This window comes from Natrix helvetica (assembly GCF_964273705.1).
Source record: "Natrix helvetica genome assembly, chromosome: 4".
Taxonomy (NCBI): Eukaryota; Metazoa; Chordata; class Lepidosauria; order Squamata; family Natricidae; genus Natrix; species Natrix helvetica.
Genome location: NC_138550.1, coordinates 78,811,714 through 78,834,966, shown reverse-complemented (window position 1 = coordinate 78,834,966; position 23,253 = coordinate 78,811,714). Strand labels below are relative to the sequence as shown.

The window sequence follows — 23,253 nt, the reverse complement described above, 5'->3', positions numbered from 1 at the left end:
CATGACACAAGTGGCGGCAAGCTGGCCACATCTACCCTGGCCATGCTCCCCCCACACGAGATCAAAGTAACAGACTCAGATGGGAAGTAACAGACTCAGGCTCAACCCCTCCAAGATGGAGTGGCTGTGGTTACCGGCGCCCCGGTTCAACCCTTGGGTTCCATCACTGGCCATCGGGGGCGAACAACTGGCCCCCGTGGAGCGGGCACGCAATTTGGGCGTCCTCCTGGATGCCCGGCTGTCGATGGATGACCATGTGACAGCCGTGGCAAGGGGGGTGTTCCACCAGGTTCACCTGGTGCGCCAATTGCGTCCCCTATTGGACCGGGACGCCCTTCACACAGTCACCCATGCGCTAGTGACGTCCCGACTGGACTATTGCAATGCTCTCTACATGGGGCTTCCCCTGAGATGCACCGAAGACTGCAGCTGGTCCAGAATGCGGCCGCGCGGGCAATCATGGGAAGTACTAGGTACTCCCATATAACACCTCTCCTGCGTGGGCTGCACTGGCTACCTGTGGCTTTTCAGGTGCGTTTCAAGGTGTTGACTATCATCTTTAAAGCGCTCCATGGCACAGGACCTAGCTATCTGCGGGATCGCATCCTACCCCACACATCCCTGCGGCCAATTCGCTCTCACAGAGAGGGACTCCTCCGGGTGCCGTCCACTAGGCAATGCCAGCGGGTGGCGCCCAGGAGTAGGGCCTTCTCTGTGATGGGCCCGACCCTCTGGAATGACCTCCCCCCCAACATCAGAACAACCACCGATCTCCGCTCCTTCCGCAAGAAACTTAAGACCCACCTGTTCCACTTAGCTGGCCTGGCCTAACTATAGCTTTAATCTTTCTGGCCTGTATTTTAAATTTTGGGGGGAAGGCTCCTTAGGTTGCTTTTTAATTTTTATTATTATTGTACAGCTTTACATTTAATTTGTTTTTAGGGGTATTTAAGATTTTCTATTTTGTATATGGTCTTTTAACTGCTGCCTGTACACCGCCCCGAGTCCCTTCGGGGAGAGGGGGCGGTCTATAAATTCAATAAAATTCAAATTAAAATTCAAATTCAAAGAAAGTCCTGATGCGGCCCTCAATGAAATTGAGTTTGACACCCCTGAATTAGACCATAATGCATGACTTCCTAAGTACAACGGAATGCAGTTAACAACTGTGCACGCAGCTGTCTTCAGCGCTCTAGGTAACATATTTAGAGCATCATCAGAGATCAAGAACAAGTATCTAGCTGTGGTAAGAAGTGATGGGATAAGAAGAGAGAACCTCAGGAAAACTGATTTCAAATGATGACTCAGCAGAGAAGTAACCTTACAACAACTGTTTCTCAACTCAGCCATCTTACAGGAAGAGGAAACCAAATATATGCCTACTGGGTTTTTTTTAAAAAAAGGATAAAATATGGTATAGCAAACAGGAATTTTAATTTGCAACAATAATAAACTGTATAGGGTCCAGGTCACAAGGCCTTTGGACTGAAATAGGAAACATCTTTGCGGTTTCCTTTCTAATAAATAGCAGTGTGTTCCACATTTTCTGTTAATCCCAATTCTATTGCAAACGTACCGGGCATTCAACATTTTCTACTGTTACTGAATAACCCACATGTAAAATTCCTGATGTGTGAGTATTTGTTACTTTCACTGCCCAACTCAGAATAGGTTTCCATGAGAATATTTTCATCATCCATTGTTACTGATTGATTTGGCTTTATTGTCTGGATTGAATGGCTGACTGATTTCAGTGATTTATTTTTTTTGAAGAACTTTTTCATTTTTGCAAAAGGGAAAGAAAAATGCTCATGCGTTTGTATGCTTTGAATCTTAATACGGTAAAATTATTTTAAGGTGTGCACTGTATTTTGTGCCTCTCTGTGTTGCCTTTTCAGATTTAAAAACAGCATTTGATTCCATACACTAAGAAAATCTCAGGAAAATTAGCAGCCTCAACAGTTGATTGCTTCACCTCAAAGCTAATCAGTTTTTTTTAATTCGTACAACACATTATCACACACATCAAGGATAATAGCAATGGAGACTTAATTGGGCCTTTCCCCACCTATAAAGGGATAAAGGAAGGACATATACTTGCCCTCTTGCAGTTCAATCTTTACATTAATGATATCTTTGAGGCTTTTACCAATCTGGACTTTGCACAACCATTTTTTAAAGAATTGCCCCAAATATATTCTTTTATATGAAAATGATATAGCCATTCTCTTTTGACTATGTAGATATCTTGAAGCAAATATATTTTCTACTGTGATAGAAAACAATTCAAAATCAATCACTCAAAAAACATATAACAGCTACAATATATGTGGTTTAGGGTTTATTATCTAATAAGAGAAAAAATAGAATAGAACTTTTCTGATAATTCTGGTATATTTTTCAATAAGGGAGAGTTGAAAGGTTGATACTATACCAAATGTTATATATTGTACAGTGGTATATACTGTGATACTATGAGCAGTAAAACAAAACATGTTAATAAAAAGGTAAAAGTAGACAAAGCTTTTGCTTATCTGTGTTTGTCTATTCTATTTTTAGGAGCATTCTTAATTCCATATGTCGTTGCTCTGGTGTTTGAAGCAATCCCGATATTTCATCTTGAACTAGCTATTGGACAGTTCATGAGGAAAGGCAGCGTTGGAGTCTGGACTCATATTTCACCTTATCTAGGAGGAATTGGTAGGTTATCACTTAATTTCAGTGTTGCACATTCCTACAAATGCCTGGGTTTCACACTTGAGAAAGAAATTGTCATACAAATTTCCCTACAATAGCAACCTCAAATATATGAGTGCCAGTGGATTTTGAAATGAAAGCACCTAAAATTAAGACAGCATTGTCTACATACTTGGGGACTTCCTAAGAACCCAGAAATATAACAATTTACACATTTTAAAAAAAGAATATTTAACTCATTGATACCCATTGATAGAAATGGATGCTTTATGAAGTCCTATGGCTTCCAAAGTTAAAACGTTTCCTTTCTAATAAATAGCAGTATGTTCCACATTTTTTTGTTAATCTCAATTTTACTTCAACCATACCTAGAATTCAGTATTTACTGATTGTGAAAACTATTTTCACATTTTTCGGCAAATATAAGAACTAATACTTCATTATCATCCAATATTTACAGTTCCCTAATTTTTTCAATTCTGCACCGTGACAAAATTAAAATAGCATACTAGGGGAAAGCATTAAAAATGAAAATGTCATAAAATTAAGAAAAATGATTTGCAGAAATCATAAAAAGCTCTCTCTGTGTGTATAATAAAATATATGTATACACACACACACAAAGCAATGCACACCCAAACAATACTTACTTAACTTAATGTACTTGGATGCACATTGAGATCCTCTTAGCAACTTTTTAGTTTCCAAACATTAAAAAAAACCTGTAGTGTTGCTAAAACTTCAGTGTTATACTATTTTTATAATTGTAATTTTATACAATATTAATTGTCATCATTACTGCTGTTCTTAATTTTTAAACCTCATTGTTATGTTGTCTACTCTTACACTTTTTAAAAAACTTTTAATAAAATATTTTGATACATTTTATATAAGCCAGGAAACTATAGTTATTGGGAACCTTGAGAGTTAATCCATCAATCATCAAGCAACTGTGTATGATGACCTAAGCTAGAGTTGCATGCACTGATCCCATTAATAGCATTATTTTTGTCTTGAAATCAGGTGAGGAAAAAGTATCTGTGATAGCTCTGCCACTCCTGCAAATCTTTACTTAATGCTGTCCTTGTCAATGATAACATACACTTTTACAAGTGCGTCCTGTTTGCCTGATTCCCATGTTGTCCATACCTGACTGGGCCTGGCAGATCAAAACCAACTTCTCAATAACATCCTTGCTTAGAAAGAGACACCTTTGCTTAGACTTCTTAAAAGCAGTAACACTGACAAAAACTAGAATCACACGACGTTTGCCTCTGCTTTCACTTGAGTAGGGAATGCACAATTTATTTCTACACATTAAGCTCGTATACACTTATATTACAGTTCTGAAGCTGTTTATTGGGAACAGGAGTGTGTTAGACTTTTGAATTCCCCCCCAATTCCTGTTCGTTAGTGCTGCAGTTGATTTCCGTCTGTTTATGCTTTCTTGTTCCGTAGGCTATGCTTGCATGATGATATCATTCATAATCGGCATGTATTATAATATGATTGTTGCCTGGGTGTTGTGGTTCCTGGGAAATTCTTTCAAAGAGCCCATGCCTTGGACCACCTGCCCGCAAGATCCCAGCAACGTAGGTGGGTGTGTTTTCTATATATTTTAACTGTTTTCATTCATTAGCAGCTGAAGCATGTTACATGTATCCTTGACATCAGCACCATAGCTTGCCAGATCTGAAGGAGTCCTGTACTTGTTCTCTCTTGTCTTGTACTGGAACAGCTATATAGACAAATCCTATCACCATGCCTTACTCCAAAACGAAGACAAATGCCTACCAGAGCGTATAAGAGAAAGTACATGTCTATGAGGGAGGGGGTGGCGTTGGGGAGCAGACTGTGGCTTGAATAAGTAAGAAGGGGAAAATGGGGGCGGGGAATGAGTCTTGATTCTTTCTTTCACATTACTGTACCAATAGTTTGTGTACCATTTGTGATTAGCTTAATCAAATGTACTTAACCTTGCTTAATAGCTATAATTATTCACTACAAAGTTTGCTGACTCTGTGGTATTAACAGCCAGCATGGTATGCTGATCAATGTAACAAGCAATATTTCCTTGGTGCCTACTAGGCTCCATGTCCCACTTGATTTAAAAATTAAATTAAATGAGAAATTAAAGCAGCAAGTTAGCAAAAAGCAGCAAAAAGCTTCCAGTGTTTTCCCATTACTCCCAAAAGCTTTTAGATCCATCATAAACCACAGAGGATGTTTTGAAAGTTAAAATGGCGGGTACCCACCACTAGAGTTTGTTTATAAGTGAGCCTGGTTCCCCCCCCCCAAAAAAAAGATAAAAGCAGAGTTTTTTTCAGGTAAAATCAAAAAGGGCAAGATGACTGTGCAAACAAAGCCCTAGCTTTTTTGGTGTGCATTAGGATGCACATAAAAAGGGGCAGGACTTCAATCACATGTTGTAGCTGTTCTCCTGACTTTTTTTATACCTTTCCTGTAGACACTCTTGGATCAAGGTGGTAGGTAGATATTGAGAGAAGAAAACTAAAGGGAGACAACTTTTGGTAATTGGTCTTATGCTAAATCAGTATTTTGGGACCTCTTTGCGGCAGCCATCCTTTAAGAATATGACTAAGGGATAAGATCTCCAAATTTGGCAAGTCTGTCCACTATCTAAAAAGCTTAAGAACTCTTAATGCACACTTCCAACCAAGGCCTCAGATCCTCAACAAATGTAATTTAACACTCAAAAGAAGATGGTAGGTCAAAGACTTCAGTTTTTCTTCATGCTCTGTCACAATGGACCTTAAATGGCTTTTCTCTGTGTACTTTATGGATGACTAAAATTAGAACAAGGAAAAGATGCTGATCAAAGGTAGTAAAGCCTTTGCCTTTATAGAAATTGATGGAGTGGCACAACTCACTGCAGCTGACTCACCCTGACCATCTCATCCCGGCCAACTCGCTGTAGCTAACTCAACTAACTTATTGTGGGACAATTCAACACAGGATAATTCAAGAGAGGACTAATGAATTGAAGCAGGCATTGTCTTGCTTTAGTTTGAATTTTCTCAAGTTAGAAATCCTCAAGGCTTGGGTGAGCCAGTGTAGAGACCCAGCAGCCCATTGGCCAAGCTTTGGACAAGCGCAGCATGACTGGGTAGTCCTTGCACAGACTGAGGCTGAGGGAGCAGTGCATCTGCAAGAGGAAGCCCGCCATCACCAGTTCTTCCTGGCACATCTGCTGAGGTTGCCAGCTGCTCTGCTGACCTCCAGGTACTCTTTGTGGTGGAGCAAACAGGTTGACCCCAGGAATCCTTTATTGAATGTCTGGGGAAATGCCATTGGACAATTAGGATTTTTTTTTCTGGCTAAGTAAATAGGCTCAGAGAAACCTGCAGCCCATTTTAAAAGGAAGCCATTGAAGAGCCCTGAGCTCACTGCTTCCTCTTCTACCTCAGTGTATTTGGTGACGCTGGAGGTGGAGGAATGGTACCTGAATATCAACAGAGTGGCTGGCCCTCACAGCGGGCATGCCAGGAAGAAGCAGCAGTGGCAGGCCTCCTTACGCAGGCTCCCTCATCCTGGATCCGTGCAGGGACTACCCAGGCATGCCAAGTTTGCGCTATGGCTTGGCTGACAGGTCGCTGAGACTCCATGCTCTGGGTCACTCCAGTCTCAAGGATTTCTAACTTGAGAAAGTTCAAACGTAAAGCAAAACCAGGCCTGCTGCAATTCACTTGTCCCTCTCTGAATTATCCCATATTGAATTGTCCCACGGTGAGCTGTTCAGTGGTGGGATTCAAATAATTTAACAACCAGTTCTCTGCCCTAATGATTTCTTCCAACAACCAGTTCACCAAACTGCTCAGAAAGTTAAACTGGCTGAATCTAACCACTGGAGCTGTTCCATGGCAAAGTAGCTGCAGAAAATTGTTTTGTACAAGTTGGCTGGAGCAAGTTTCCCTAGATTCAGAAATTAAGCAGCTTTTTACAACTTTCACACTATCCTATAACAGAAATTGAAATAGGGTCACGTTGAGGTGTCCCACAGTGCACAATGAATTATTTTTTGCTTTTACTTTTCCCTTCGATGCACACCACATCTTCCAAGCCCTAAAAGGATAGTTTTCATACAGATCCAGCTGAAGAAGACATGCTTCAAATGGTTTCTTTAAGCTGACTTTTTTATATTCAAATTCGGGTGAGAGAACTTTTACAGCCCCATCTAAAAAAGGTTTAGAGAGCCATACTCCAATTTGTTCTGAAATTAAAGTGAATAACATCCCCTGCAATCAGGTGAGATGTAACAAGAGCATCATTTGCATACATCTCCACATACCTTGTTAAACATAAGGAAAGGCATCAACTGAAAAAATAATGGCTGTTTTGCATTCCAGCTCAGGTGTAAAACTCCCTAGATTAAGAGTGTTTTATTCCCAGGTAAGAATGCATAAGATTATAGCTTATCTGGAGATAGTTAAGCTATAAATTTGCCACATAGATAATATAGTGGCAAATGTGTCCTTTTTCTTCCTTGGCATATGCAAAGTCACTGATTGAAGCATGTTTTATAAGTAGAGATTTGAGATAAATTGATGTTCACACAGGTCACTTTTCTATATGCCTTTCGAGCTGCGAATTCAAGAAACTTTATTTCCAGATCAGAAGACAAAACTAGCAGAAGGCATGAAATCTTACAGTACTGATTGTTTCTGCAATTTTGCAGAAGCTTCTAAAGCAGGGGTGTCCAAACTTGGGAACTTTAAGACTTGTGGACTTCAACTCCCAGAATTCCCCAGCTAGCCATGCTGGCTGGGGAATTCTGGGAGTTGAAGTCCACAAGTCTTAAAGTTCCCAAGTTTGGACACCCCTGTTCTAAAGGAAGGCGAACATTCCTGCCCATATTTTTTTGTCAATTAAATAGAATCTATGAACAAAATATCAAATGTATTTCTAATTTCAGCATCATTGCATATAAAGATAACTAAGAAGCAACTATCCAGTCTGTTTCACTTCCTAAGGTCTATATGGACAATATTCACTTTCTTAAACCTGTTCTTAATAAGAACTTGTACCCCTTCAAAGGATATTCCAATAAGTTGTTTGATCCTATCCATTCACTTTATCCATTCCCTCAACCTTGTCCAGTAATTGTTTGGTCCATCATCCATTTGCATCACACATGCAAAGTACATGAGTTCTACTTGCGGACCATCTTGTTCTGAGAACAGTCAGCCTTCATTTGCTCTAGGACTAGCTGATATGCTCCTCTTGTAGGCAATGGCGTTCTGGTACTTCTTAGCAATGATTTCTATATTCTTAATTTGAGGGTGTTTATCTTCTTTATCCCATTCCTTCCACATGTCCAGATTTTACCACCATACATTATCGTTAGACAGATCATTGCTTCACTATTCTGATTTTTGCTGTCATTGAAAAGTCATTCTCCTTCATAACCTTATTTATATTTGTTGTCCTCTTTCTCTCTAAAATTAATGTCCTCCAACATACTGTCCATCTACTGTGTGTCTATTATTCTTAAGGCGAAGAAAACAAAACTTCACTTTTTTGAAATCATATATTCACTAAGGGTGCCTTTCTCCTTTCTTAACATTAATCTGGATTTTTTTCTTTCCACTTTTTACTGCTTATTTATTTACTTAAATAAATAAATGTTTATTCTGATCTCTCTTACCCTTGTTCAAGCAAATAATAAACTTCTAGATGCTAATAAAATAGTGAGCCATAAACTGCAGATGGGAGGCAATTGGCTAAGGTGGTTCATTTACCATTATCAGACTACCTTTGCCCTGAGTTTGCTGTGAGATGATTATGATTCAAGCAACAGGATAAAGACATATCCTTTCCTATATCAGTCATGCTGTTGACAAAATAGGTTTTAAGTGCTGATGTACGAAGAAGCTCTTTAGAATGGGGCAGTTATGTCTCACCTGTCGATCAGCACAGTTCTGGACTCTCATTGGTTGAAACACGGGGGGCCGTTCTGGTGGGAGAAGCCCGCGTTCTAATTGGTTGCCGGGTTGACAGCTGTAATATAAAAGCTGTCAACCCACAGTTATCGTTGTTCTCTGTTCTGAAGTCATCTTGTTAATAAACACTCCTGGTTAACTTGCCTCTTGCCTCAGATCGTGATTCCTTGTTCAGGAATACACAAAAGGGGGGAGAGAAACAATGCCTGTATCAACCTTTGAGGCAGACCTGGCTTGGAAACCAAAAGCTACGGACATTAAAGCTACTTTTATTACAGAGTTACAGTAACATAATTTTCCAAGTCCGAAAATGAACCCCCCCTCTGCCTTTAACTTTTAAAAAAATCCTAGGGAAAGTCAAGTCAGGTGTTTCCTCAAACTAAATTTAAAAAATAAATCTGTTCTCAGATTTCTTTTATCTCTTTCATCTAAATGTTTCATTCACATTACTTAGTTGTTGTTGTTGTTGGCATGCTGTGTATAATTAATATGTGACATATATATATATATATATATATATATATATATATATGTATAATGTTGTATTTGTACTGATAAATTTAGGCATACAAGGGGTTGTAACACAAATATATATATATATATATATATATATATATATATATATGTGTGTGTGTGTGTGTGTGTGTGTGTGTGTGTGTGTGTGTGTATGTATGTATGTATGTATATGTGTATATATATATATATATATATATATATATATATATATATATATATATATATATATATATATATATATATATATATATATATATATATATATGTGGTATATTAACTAACCATGTAACTAATATGTAGGGAATTTAGGTAACTTAACTCCTCTTTACTTAGAGGAGGCATCTTCTGCCTGCATTGAAAAAAAAACTTTTAAGCACTTCCTCCTTTAATTCATGAAGCAATATGAATGATTAGTACCTCTAAGAGTCTTATTTCATGTGTCTCTTATTTTAGAGCTCATCAATGAATGTGAGCGTAGCGGTGAATCAAATTACTTTTGGTACAGACACACACTGAACATCAGCACGGACATCACACAGACTGGCCCTTGTGCTTGGTGGTTGATTGCATCTTTGGCCGGTTCCTGGATCATTGTTTACCTCTTTACAAGACAAGGAATTGAATCAAGTGGAAAGGTGAGGAGTGTTTTTTTCCCAGATGGTTTTTGACTAGCCAAATATGAATTGATCCTTATTTTATTTATTTGTTTATTTCATCAAGCTTCAATTAAATAACAGATATAAGTATAGACATGACTATCAATACATGAAATGAATATGAATACAAGGGAAAATTAGGACAGGGACAGTAGGCACGCTAGTGCGCTTATGCACACCCCTTATCCTCACCCTGTATAGGTTCCTTCTCAGGCATGGTCAGTCGCATAACCCAATTCATCCACTGCAATAATGATATAGTGGGATATAACTTGGGAGCTTCTGAGTTCCCCCATAGAAGGGGGAAAGGATAGATTCCCCTGCAGCCCATGTTCACTCCCCTAGCATTCTACTTATTAGGTCCACAGCCCTTCATTATTTTGTTGTTTAAAAAATTCAGTGGTAAATCATCCAGGTGTTGGCAGTTTGATTTGTGTCTTGGCAGAAAGTTCATCCACAGTGTGAATAACATGGCTGGACTGTGGTGGGAACATTAACTAGGGTGTCTATAATGATGATCCATTTCAATGATTTCCTTCTGCCTTTTCTCTTTGCAGGCAATTTATATTACAATCTCTTTTATATATATAATTTTAACTATATTCCTTATTTATGGACTGACTCTCCCAGGAGGTATTCAAGGGCTAATTCATCTGTTCACTCCTGATGCAAGTATATTCCCATTGAATTTCTAGTTGTTTTTAAGGGTTAATTACGTTATTGAGCCTGATCTAAACTTCTAGTTCTCTAACAATTTCAGTTTCAGAAAACAGTTATTCATATTTTTTACCCACTGAAACTGCTAGAAGCCATGCATAGAGGGGTGGGAAGTATGTATGGGGTACTCAGAAACTCTGACACCTACTCTATGAATGTGATTCTCTGTACCTCAGCCACCATCTATAAGTGCTGAACTATGCAATCAGTTTTGTGATTTCTTGCTTATTATACCTTATGTAGAAAATCTGGGAACTTATTAGTGTTACTAACATTAACTAATGGCTAATTAGGCACATGGATTGGAAGTAGGACTTAACAGTGAGTGATCCTCTAGTCTAGATATTGTTGAACTCAAGGCTTCATCGATCACAACTGGTATGATCAGTCATAAAAATAATAGGGTTAGGGTCATTTGCAGGGCCATAAATTTGACACTCCAGCATCAGATTTTATATGATTTCTACAGCAATCTGTTACCCACCTTTATTTTCCAGCTGCTGTTATCTTACATTATTCCTTTAATTCTTAATTGTGTAAATTGGATCTCACCAATTTACACCTCACCAGTGTTTGAAAGAGAGAGAAATCATACACCCAAACATACCATATGCGGTATATATGGAACACTTAATAAGCATGCTTTTAGTAAATTTATTCATAAATACGTTCTATAGTCTATTTAATATCTAAGCTTTATTTGTATAAGTATCTTCAAATTGGGGGTGTTGTATCCATAGCAGTATAGTAAACCATTTCTTTTATAGATTTTAGAAACATTTGTGATTTTACCTTGAATCTTATAACCTGTTATAGTAATTACACAAAATGCCGGTCAGGGACATAACATAAAGATGACAGCTAATGGGGTGCACTGTATTTTCTACTTCATTTTTATTTTTAATGTTTTAACAGTTCACAATCCTAAAAAATCCACGTGCATGGCTTGATGCAGCCACTCAGAGTTTCTTCTCCCTTTCTTTAGCGAGTGGAGGACAAATAGCATATGCAAGCTTCAATCCACAAAAGTAGGTGTAATGTAGTCTAACATTGTATATCTTAACCCAGTGCTCAACATATGGAAATTTCATTTACGTATGTCAGCAAAGTCAAAATCATTTTTAAACAAAGTTAGCTTTTCTTGCTCCTTTATAGCAGTGACGTGCGGTGAGGTTTATGGCTGGTGAGGCACTGACGTCATCACAATCTTTTTATTAAAATGCCTTTGTAATACAGGGGGTTTTAATAAAAGGATCCACACCATTTTGTCCCGTCCTTGCACGTTTCGAAGGGGTGGCGGGCAAGAGCATATCGCCGAGGACCATATGCGGTGACCACCAGTGGCCAACAACAACAAAAGAAGAGATGGGGGGGGGGAAGCAAGGAGCTGAGGTGTTCCTTGTTGTGTTTCCACAAGGGAATCTTTTGAGTTTGACAATATAATACGTTATCCAAAATTATAAATAATCTTATTTTCAGATGCATTTTTTTTGCCATCTGTTATTTTCTTTTTAAAAAATCAGACTTGCTTCCAATTTGTGCCTTCTCTAGCAAACTGCAGTTTTCTTGGCAAGAGATCTAGCTTGCCATTGCTTTCGTCATAGGTCTGAGAAAGTTAGCTTCTTTCTTTTCTTTCTTTTCTCTTCCTTTCTTTGCCCCTGATTTGTTTCCCTCTCCTTTCTCTCTCTCTCATTCTCCCCCTTCAGCTCTCTTTCATTTCTCTCCCCCTTCTCTCTCTAATTTGTTTCCCTCTCTTTTCCCTCTCTCCCATTCTCTCCTTCCAGCTCTTTTTCATTTCTCTCTATCTCTCTCTCTTTCTCCCCTTTTCTCTGGCATCTCTTTCTTGCCCGTGCAAGCAAAATACCCCAGGATCACGGTGTCAGGGACAGCAACTCCTTCCGCTGTGCTGCGGAGAAGAGCCACGCTGTGCAGGAGACACCTCAGCGCTAGACTCAGGTTAGTGCGAGCTGCGGTCCCCTTCATGTTGGCTCAGGAAGGAGGGAATGGGACAGCGTGTGCAGGACACTCCTTAGCACTAGACTCAGGTCAGCGCGAGCCACGGTCCCATTCCACTCCTTCCTGAGCCAACCTGAAGGGGACCGCAGCTTGCGCTGACCTGAGTCTAGCGCTAAGGAGTCTCCTTTATTGTCACTGTATCACAAGCAAGAAGTGAAGAAAAAGGGAAGAGTTGAGTCACAGGAAGAATGAGCGCCTTCTACTATGAGGCAGGAGAACTGAATGCCTCACCTACCTCGGGATTTTTTAGGCTTTTAACCCTCGCTTAACTCAGCTCGAGCGATCATAAAACACCTAAAAAGTCAGACTAGATGAGGCATGCAGTTCTCCTGTCTCATAATAGACGGCACTTTTTTAGAGGCTTTTTTAAACAGTTAGGCAGACATTCACGGTGAGGCAGCAACTAGCTAGCCTCACCTCAGCACTCGCCGTTTCCCTTTTACATTTTTTTCTTTTCATGATGAGAGCGGTGAGGCTGTGCCTCCCCTGCCTCCCCTGACTGCACGTCACTGCTTTATAGCAACCTGTACATTCAGTGTAAAGTCATCTTATTTTGTTGCCTAAAGAAGGGGCCATTCTTCTTTCTAATACAATGTATGTTTATAAGATTTTATAGTAATATTTTGACTACAATTCTTCCTTTCATCTATCTCACTACCCATTTTACAGTCACTTCATCATTCTGCATGGTTGGAAATTTCTGTATACTTGCCAAAATTCCATCAGTTTAGGTCAATATCCTTTCAAGTAACCCTAAGATTATTTCCAGGAGCAATTGAACATAACTATGTAGCTTTTTTTTTTGGCAAGTGAGTTGAATTTTGCTAGTATCTTCTTTTTTTTGTATTCTTTATTTTATTTCCCAGTCTAGCATACAGCTCTAACGTTTTTTGGTGATTTTCTGATCCTGCTAACTAATGCAACCGCTTAGCTTCCTAACTCCAGACAAGGTAGTTCATTACAACAACCTGAGTTGATTGGCCTAATAAAATAAAATGTAAATTTGATCTGCTACATCTATGAAGTATATCATAACTTTAAGGATATATTAGTTCACATTTAAAATTAGACTAGTGATAAGAGTTCTGACATAACTGACAATTTTCATTCTTAGTACTGCCTGTTGGGAAGTTTAATCTGTTTTATTTCTTTTTCTTCTAGAAATGACTGTGAAAAAGATTCTGTCATAATAGCCACAGTGAACAGTTTAACATCTATATATACCTCAATCGTCATCTTTTCAATTCTTGGGTTCAAAGCAACAATAGGCTACTGGGAATGTGTGGATAAGTAAGCTATTAAAATAATTTAACATTCAAATCCCACTTTAATTTTGCTTTGCATTCCATATTATTCTGTTGGTCTCCATTATGATGTAACTACTTTGAGGAGTGCTACAGAATAGAACTGAAATGAATACAAACCTAGAGGAATTCGTATAAATTATATCATAGTACTTCCAGTATTTTTAATTTCTGGTAACTTAAAATGTTCTCCAGAAGTTATTATCTTTCTGACTTTCTGACTGGTCAAATCAAATCAAATCAAATAATTGGTTGCCTGCAGGAGTAGTAGTAAAAAGTTTAACTTTAATGATTATCTCTGACCTGACATTTCTTTTGTTACATTTGATCACAAATGGTATATTCATCTAATTGCGATTACTGACTTGAGTCTGTAGTCCCAATTGTTTTCCTCCTGTGAAATAATATCTTGAGGTTAATCCTTGTACTTGGTTGTTACATAAGCGAATGGGACAGCTGTGCTAGAGTCAAATTACATTAAGAAGAAATGTCCACTCCAAAAGGGTTGGTTCCAGGACAGCAAATGTGGCACATGAACCATTTTTTGACCCAACAAAGATATTTTTGCCTCCACTTCACTCCTTCCCTCTTTCCTCCCTCCCTCCCTCCCTCCCTCCCTCCCAGAGGTGGGTTCCTACTGGTTCGGACTGGTTTGGTCGAGTAGATAGTAACTCGGCCTGCCACACCCCCAAACCGGTTCTATCGGTGGCTGCATAGGCGCCACCATCTTGTTTTTTGCTTTTGTGCATGCGCAGAAGCTTTTTTAAATTACTCTGCATGTGTGCATTGTGCGCATGAAGTCCGTGCACATGAAGCACATCCCTGAGTCAACCGGCAGTAGAAGAATCTGGAAACCACCCTTGCCTCCTTCCCTGCCTCTCTCCCTTCCTTTTCTAATTACCTGATCATTCTGAAATCATTACAATGTGTGAATCCTTTAAACTTGGGTACCTGGAACTGGAAGCAATTATTGTACTACCCAGGATTTAGAAAATATACAGAACAAAACTATGTTGACCGTGGTTTTTTTTTGGAGGGGGGCAATGGGCAGCATTCATATCAAATTACTAGCTCATACGGGGAGTGCTTCCGGTCACTGAGAGCGACGGACGTGTTCGTCTGCCCTGCACTCTCTTGGTGGGCTCCCCTTGGCTTGGGGGGAGCACAGGGCACCTCGAAGGGGTGCCTTGCCTTAGGGGTGGCTTGCTTGGGGTCCCCTGGATTGGCGGCAGCCGCGGGGGGGTCTCTGGCTTTGCCCCAGGAGCTGAGAAGCGAGAAGGGGTGCGCGACGGAGCTTTTACGCTCCCGCACACTTTCACTGCGAGGCGGCTGGATGATCGGCAATTTAAAGTGCGGTGAGATGGGAATCCTCCCCAATTCTTCTTCTGACACTTAAATGAAAGAATACCAGCTTTTTATAAGACTTTCAATCTTTCTCTGGGAAGTGTGGTTGGAGGGAGGGGGATTTACCCCCCCCTCGGAAAAGCGGCTTTGGATTTATCTCTTCTCTCTCGGAGGAGAGAGGGAGAGTTTTAAAAGAGAATCACACTCTTTATAAGCAATGGCAAAATGACTTTCTTAATGCAATTGTGAAAGAAAAGTGATGATCCGACTTCTTTAAAAACTTTGAAAACTTTTGACTTGTTGTTTCCTGATCTCTGGTGCTGGCAGAGCAAGATGGCACACTTCCTCCTTCTTTATGCTCTTTGAAATCAGACTCCTCCTATGAAAATTGCTGGCATTGTACTTATGCCTCCGTCACTGTCAGAAACATATCTTGCTACACAGTATCTTGGACTTGGAATAACTGATTTAATTGATTGGATTTGAACTATACAGAAGGTCTCTATTCCTGTCTGGACTGTCTGCCTCGTGGCCTCTCTTGGTTGTGCTTTTCCACAGTCGCCATTTCTTTGTGTGGACATAGATATCTCTGAGTTTTTTTATGATGGCCCCAAAGAAACCACCACCTGGGAAGCCAGGATCTGCTCCAACATCTTCAACATCCAGCCCAATTGGACAACAGTCACTAACTTCGTTTCTACAACCCAAAGCCCCTGAAGAGGACTCAGTAACTCATCAGCTGCTTCAAAAGATTTTAAAAGGGCAGGATGAATTGAAAAAACAATTGAGAGAAATGAATGAACAACTCAGAGAAAATCAAAATCAAACTGCACAAAACAAACAAAGAATAGACGTTCTGGAGGAGGGGGCAACTGAGGTGAGGGGGGAGGTGAGGGTGGTCCAGAGAGGAAATTTAGAACTTGAGAACCACATGATAAAAATGGAATTTGAAAGGATGTCTTTTTTCCTTAGATTTCAAAATGTAATTGAGACTGACAACGAAGACTTGAAGAAGATTATGACAACAATGTTAGCTGAATATATTAAAAAAGACAAACAGCAGTTAGGATGGGATATTGATTTGGTTTATAGAGTTAATTCAGCTTATGCTAGAACACACAATGTTCCAAGAGAGGTTCATATTAAATTTCTCAGAAAGGCTACAAGAGATGAGATTCTGGGGGCACAAAGGGGGCAAACATTAAAATATAAGGACAAAGAGATAGCCATCCTGAAACAGATCCCGAAGAAAGTAAGAGATAGGAGGAAAAAATATTCCTCTTTAGCAAAAAAATTATTTGATAAGGGATTCTGGTTCCGGTGGCTATTGCCAGAAGGTATGTTGATTTTCTGGCAGGGCAGCAGAGTTAGAATTAATACAATTATTGAGGCGGAGGCCTTCATGGAAAAAAACAAAGCACTCCTAGACAAAGTGGAGGACAGTACACAAGATATGAAGGAGGGAGAGGCCGAGGCTTTGCTGGCAGGCGGGGGGGGGGGGGGAGGCAACAATGAGAAGACTCAGATCACAAAAGTAAGCTAGAAAAATATTGCAATTGTTGAGACAATGAATTTTTTGTTAGATACAAAGTAAATGATTGAAATTATTGAAAGATACAATGTAAAAATAAGCTGTCAAGATTTAGTTAAGCAATAATATCTTGTTTATTATTTTGTAAAGGTTATGAGACTTGGGGGGGAATACCATTTTCTGCACGATGTAGCTGTCAAAATTTGTATCCACACCTACTACCCCTTCCCTTAAAATTTTGTAAAACCAATAAAAAACTTTTTTTCAAAAAAAAATACTAGCTCATACTGACTATTTAATGACAAGATTTTTTTACAAGTACTGTTATCAAGGCAAGTACCATATCTATCTTCTATTATTTTATTTTCTTACTTCTATTTTTATTTATTCTGTCTTATTTCTGTTTCCTAAGTAAATAGAGTTTTGCATGTTTCTCTTTTATGCTGCTGCTGCTATTTTTTACCCTTAGATTTTTTTTTTATTACTACAATGCATGGGTTATGTGTTGCAGTTGCTTTCCATTTATCATTTCATCAACTTTAGGCAATTAGGCCAATCATAAGAAATCGCTAGATGTGTAATTCAATATTGGAGGATCTCATGTTGTGGGTGATGCTGTTTGGCTATATGTAAGCATGAATACTCAAAGTGATGGCAATTAGGAGCAAAAGTTGACTTGCTAATCATGGTAGCAATGTAAATAATCCATACCTTTCTGGATTTCCACAACAGTAATATTGAAATACTCACAACTGCATTCCATTTGACGGAACAAAGCATTTCAAGAGAAAACTATACACTCTGGCTCGAATCTCTGCTCCAAGCTGCACAATCAAGAGTTTCTAGTCTCAAGCTGAAAAAATGTGATTTTAACCATTTTATTGATAAGGTACTGTAAACATATTACTGAGAAGTCATTTTTTTCCTATGAAAGAATACTATGGATTCCTTGTACAGGTAGTCCTTGACTTACAACAGTTCATTTAGTGACTGTTCAAAGTTTCAGCAACACTGAATAAGTGACTTATGACAGTTTTCCCCATTTATAACTATTGCAGCATCCCTATGGTCATGTGTGCAACTGATTCATATTTATGATGGTTGCAGCGTTCCAGGTTCACTTAACAACCATACGACTAAGTTAATATCTGCAATGATTCACTTAACAATCATGGCAAGAAAAGTCATAACGGGGCAAAACTCAATAAATGTCCCACTTAGCAACAGAAATGTTGGGCTCAATTGTGGTCATAAGTAGAGGACTTACCTGTATTGGGATCATTTTCTCTCTCTCTTTTACCTAAGCAGCTTTGTCTGCAAAGACGTGTGTACCAGCAGTGAGATTCAGAGAGCCACTTTAGCAATGGAAAACGCTTGGTCAGACCAAGTATTACTACCAAATTGACCAATTTCCCTCTAGGAGCTATTTTCCATTCAAGACTTTTGTATCAAACTGATGTTGGTATGTATTCATTGGATTTGAATTTTTATCCAGCATTCCTATGCCGTAAATATCTTAAATTCTTGTTCATTTATTGCTTACCTAGGTAGCTTTTCTATTTAAGCACATCTCACGACGCAGGTGTAATGTGAAAATGTCTATGTTAGGGGAAATATTTTCAGACTAGCTTTTATTTTTACATAGCTTCCTGGTTCAAATTGGTATTTTTTAAATGTTGAGGGTAATTTTAAAATCACGTTCTCCTTCTGTGTATTCAAATAGAACTGTATACAGTTTGTTCCTATGAGAAAAGTAGCTATACAGGACATGATGAGAAATTGATTTAAAAAAACAACTGCATTCCATTTGCCAGGATTGGAAATTCTTTTCTTCATCATTTATTTTCATAATAATACCATTTGATGAAACTAATTGTTATGACACTCAGGACAGTTAAAAGACAGTATACTTTTTATCCAGTTAAAATTGTGTACAAAAGGCAAATCTGTTCCAAAGGTTATGATAGTCTGTAACGCAACCCACTTTTTATAGTGATGGTTTTATTGCCATCTTTGCAAGACATACTGAAAATGAAGACTAGGGCATAGCAACTATGTGAAATGTATTTCTGACAAAGGTCTTTTATTTACTTAGTTTAGCTCACTTATTTACTTAATTTACTTATTTACTTCCTGGGAAAAAATTAGTAAACATATCCCCACAGTGGTATCTCTAATAACCTCAAGTTTTTAAAACTTTTTAAAAATTAATCTCATTTTGCAGGTTTTAACTGCTGGGAACATATCCTTGTTCATGCCTGGATTTTCATTTTCTAAATGGAGATACTAAATTTTAGTCCACATTGATTAGCCAGTCAAGACTTGCCTTTGCAAAATAACATTTATAGATGTGTGTGGCCGATCAGATTAATTGCCTGTTCCATTTTGAAATTTTGCAGAGTGCTTCTGGGCCTGGCCTGGCCTTTATTGTATTCACTGAAGTTGTAACAAGGATGCCTGGAGCCAAGATATGGTCAATTCTGTTTTTCCTCATGCTCTTCTGCCTGGGACTGTCTTCTATGTTTGGACTCGTTCAGGGCATATTCACTCCTTTCATAGAAATTCCTCTTGTGTCAAAATACTTACACAAAGAAGCTTCTTGTGGTAAGACTGCTTTTGAAAAGAGTTTCAATTTCATCTTTTTTCTTTTTTTTCTTTTAAAAAAGTTGCAGACAGTATTATTGAATATTTACCTCAGGGATATCCAAACTTGGGAACTTTAAGACTTGTGGACTTCAACTCCCAGAATTCCCCAACCAGCATGGCTGGCTGGGGAATTCTGGGAGTTGAAGTCCACAAGTCTTAAAATTCCAAGTTTGGACACCCCTGATTTACCTGGTTACCTAACTATAGTGATTCAAGGTAGTCCAAGTGAAGTACAGATGGCCCTTTGAAACGGCTTCTCCAGGCACCCCATTTGCCAAAGCCATTCCCAAGCAAGTTCACTTTCAACTGCCCCATCAGAGTTCTCTTCCCCACTTCATTAGGGGCTGGGTGTGGACATGGGGAGAGAGCAGGAGCATCTATGAGGGGATCTATGATATTAAAATGGCAGCCACAAGTATACAATTCAAGCTTCACTCCTTAGTATATACAGTATACATATAAACCATATGCATGTCTTTGAGTTAATCTTGATTCCTGGCAACAGCCTGGACTAGTCTCTGCCATCTTCTTGGCAACATTTCAGAAGTGGTTTGCCACTGCCTCCTTCCTAGGTCTGAGATGGTGTGATTGGCCTAAGTTTATTCTGCTGGCTTTGCGCTGCAAGCTCCTGATTTCTAGTCTGATACCATAAATAAATCAAACTGGTTCCCTTATGGGTACACACACACACACACACACACACACACCCATATGTATTTAGGCAGAAGCTTTTTGTAAGCTAATATTCATTTTGCTAGTATTAAAAATTATCTTCAGTCTGAAGCACCCCAATTGGGGTATCTCAGAATCATGACAACCACCAAAAAAAGAGCCACCTCTAAATTATCTCACAGGATTAGCAGGTATTTACCCAGCTATCTAATTAGTTTTCTCAAATTTGATTAACTGGAAGGCAGAATATTTTTCCTCTAAGCTATAGTATTTGGCTATAGAGAATCATAGTTTTTCCCTTTCTTTAGATATTATGAAACTGCCTTCAGGGATAAAGGGGGCAAGAACAGCAGACTATTTTCTAAGGCAAATAACAGTTGTTTCAGAAATTGCCCGCTGCCTTGCTTGCATTCACTTTTATAAGGATAAATTACGCATCGTATAGCAAGATAAATAATATTTGTGTACATTGTGATGTCTGCCTTTATTGCTGAGCAAAGTACATCACTAAGTGAAATCAGTAGCAGAAACTCTCATCTATGTTTAATCAATTTTATTCCTGTCCTTAAAGGTTCATATAAATCTGGGGATGGGGGAGCCGGGCAAGTTCTGAGGAAATATTAGCAATATCCATGCAAGTGAGAAGTTCAACAGATCTGGTATTATCCATGGGCAAAACCTGGGAATAGTTAACTGGTTGAGTCATAATTGCTCTCATTTTGCATTTTCATTCACACAACTTTGTCTTCATTAGGTATAATATGCTTTACTTCCTTTTTGTTGGGTCTCCTTTTCACTACACGATCTGGAAGTTACTGGCTTGAAGTATTTGATAGCCTTGGAGGAAGCATACCGTTGCTGATCATTTCTTTATTTGAACTGTGCAGCATTGTATGTATTTATGGACTGAAAAGGTAATGAGTTTCTTGTATGTCCATTTCTTAGTAAGTTCTTCAACTGAGACAGGCTGGAATGTAAGAATGGGAAGACCTCAGCCAGAGAACTTCACTGGGTCATCCTCTCTCAGCCCAATCAACTTTACAAGAATTTTAGGGAGAGTAGAAGCAAAAAGAGCTATGCATTTTACCTTGAGTTCCCAAATGAAAGACAGGATAAACATCTAGTAAATAAATATTTAACAAAAGCATTATATTAAGATTATACTTGTTTTAGTTCAATAAACTTTTATTGTATTCAGAGGTCTGTATACATGATCCTGGTGAAATTCAGATCCAGGCATATGGTAAATCATCATTAGCATCATGCAAAGGAAAGGCTTAAGCTAAGAATAGATGGCTCTCTTAATGTTAGTTAGAGAGAGCTTTCTGGAAGCAATTGAAATAAAGGTGTTGTTTTGCAACAACCTAGTGCAATGAACTGCTCATCACTTTAATAAAGGAAAACATTTTCACACTTATGGTGAATAAGAGCCTGGTTTTTCATTCTAGCAATTCTGTTTGTCCCTCAGTCAATAGAGTTTAGTCAAGAAGTGACGTCATCAAAAACTCCAGCCAGTGGAGAATAATATTTTAAGTTCCCTTTGCCTATAGCAAGGGTGTCAAACTGGTGGCACAAGGGCTGGATGTGTCATGAACAGGTCACACACACCCCTCCAGCTCCACGAAGGCGGAAAACATAGTGAAACGCAAGTTTGACACCCAGTCTATAGTTTTCTGTAAATTAATCTTCTAAGCAACATTTCCCTTATTTGTATTATATGCAACATGATTCCTCTAACAGAAGACAAATTTCTCCAGTAGCAATCAAATAACATCAGTTTTGAAGATTTGTGTCTAGTGTGCAATATAACCGAATTTAAATTCATGCAGATCATCACCTGAAGTTAGGGCTATGAAGCTTTTAAAATATATACACATATGCATACCTATTCTCACATACAGTATCTAGATCTACTTGTAAGAAAATGTGCTGTGAGCACTCCATCTTTGTAAAATACAGCACTCTATTCATTGTTAGTTCTTGAGACAGTTCTCCCGGCCATAAGCCATTGATTAAAAAAGCAAGTCTGCCATTAAGATTCGGTTGTTCAGCCTTAATTGCAGTTTGGTATACAATGATTTCCAACAGGGTATTTTGTAACTAAAACACTTGGAGATATATCCAAGACTAACTTTATGATGTCATTGTAATAGGTGCGTAAAGACTAAATTCCTCTTATTGCAAAATAAACAGTGATTACATAAAATTGCTATATTGCAAATTAAGCTATTCCATTGGAATTGAATTGTGACCATAAACCAATTTGGCCACAGGTTCTGTGATGATGTGGAATGGATGACTGGAAGGCCATTACATTTCTATTGGAAAGCATCCTGGCAGTTTATCAGCCCTGTGCTAATGATTTCCGTCCTTTTGAGCTATCTAGCTATTGAGCGGTCATCAACCTACAAAGCATGGAATCCAAGCTATGTATGTTAAACTTGTTACTTAATTTCTATCAATTATTTTTATGCAACAAAAATAAGGACACAGTTATCATCATAGTATTGCATAAGGGCACCCCCCAAACAATACAGTGCTTAAAAATCAAATTAATAAGCCAACTGATATTTAGAAAAAGTTAGCTGTAGATGAAAGGTTAACTACAGTTATAAGATATGTATATCAAATTGGCAATACATTTCTCCTTTTCTGTGTTGTTTTCATTATAGTTTACTTTCTAGAATTTTTAGCTAAGGTTTTTTGTAAGCTGCTCTGAGATCATTATTATAGTCTGGAAGCAGATAAAGAATAACGCATAACAAAGATATATGTCACATATTTGCCCTCCATTGGCTGGAGGCTGTGCTTTTTTTATGGTATACCAAGTGAGAATGCCTTCTATACAGTGTTTCCCCCAAAATAAGTGTGTCTTATTTTCTTTTGACCCCTGAAATAAGCACTTTGCCTTATTTTCAAGGAGGTCTTATTATTTTTGAGGTGCAGGAGGCAGCGAGCTGTCACCTCATGGCTGCTGCTGTGTTGCAATATTTTTGGGGACAGCTTATTTTCAGGGGACGGCTTATTTTAGCGCATGCGCTCAAAAGCCCTATTGGGCTTATTATCTGGGGAGGTCTTATTTTCAGGGAAATAGGGTATATGAGCTAGGATAGCAAGTATGTGTGCATTTATCACACTAAAATAAGAATAGCATACCTTCTACATTTGAAGAGCAAGTTGCCTCTTACTGTTCA

The 23,253-nt window shown here is 38.6% G+C and overlaps 1 protein-coding gene across 1 annotated transcript in view; it reads left to right on the top strand.

The window, feature by feature from the left end:
* Positions 1-23,253, top strand: part of LOC309392179 (sodium-dependent neutral amino acid transporter B(0)AT3-like) — a gene marked incomplete at both ends in the record, with an annotated part of 32,458 nt that overhangs the window by 8,871 nt on the left and 334 nt on the right. The window contains 9 exon segments of the mRNA XM_081953181.1: positions 2,560-2,700; positions 9,627-9,808; positions 10,387-10,501; positions 11,462-11,466; positions 11,468-11,574; positions 13,724-13,852; positions 17,474-17,630; positions 19,141-19,345; positions 20,814-20,950. Coding sequence (XP_081809307.1) covers positions 2,560-2,700; positions 9,627-9,808; positions 10,387-10,501; positions 11,462-11,466; positions 11,468-11,574; positions 13,724-13,852; positions 17,474-17,630; positions 19,141-19,345; positions 20,814-20,950 — 1,178 coding nt within the window.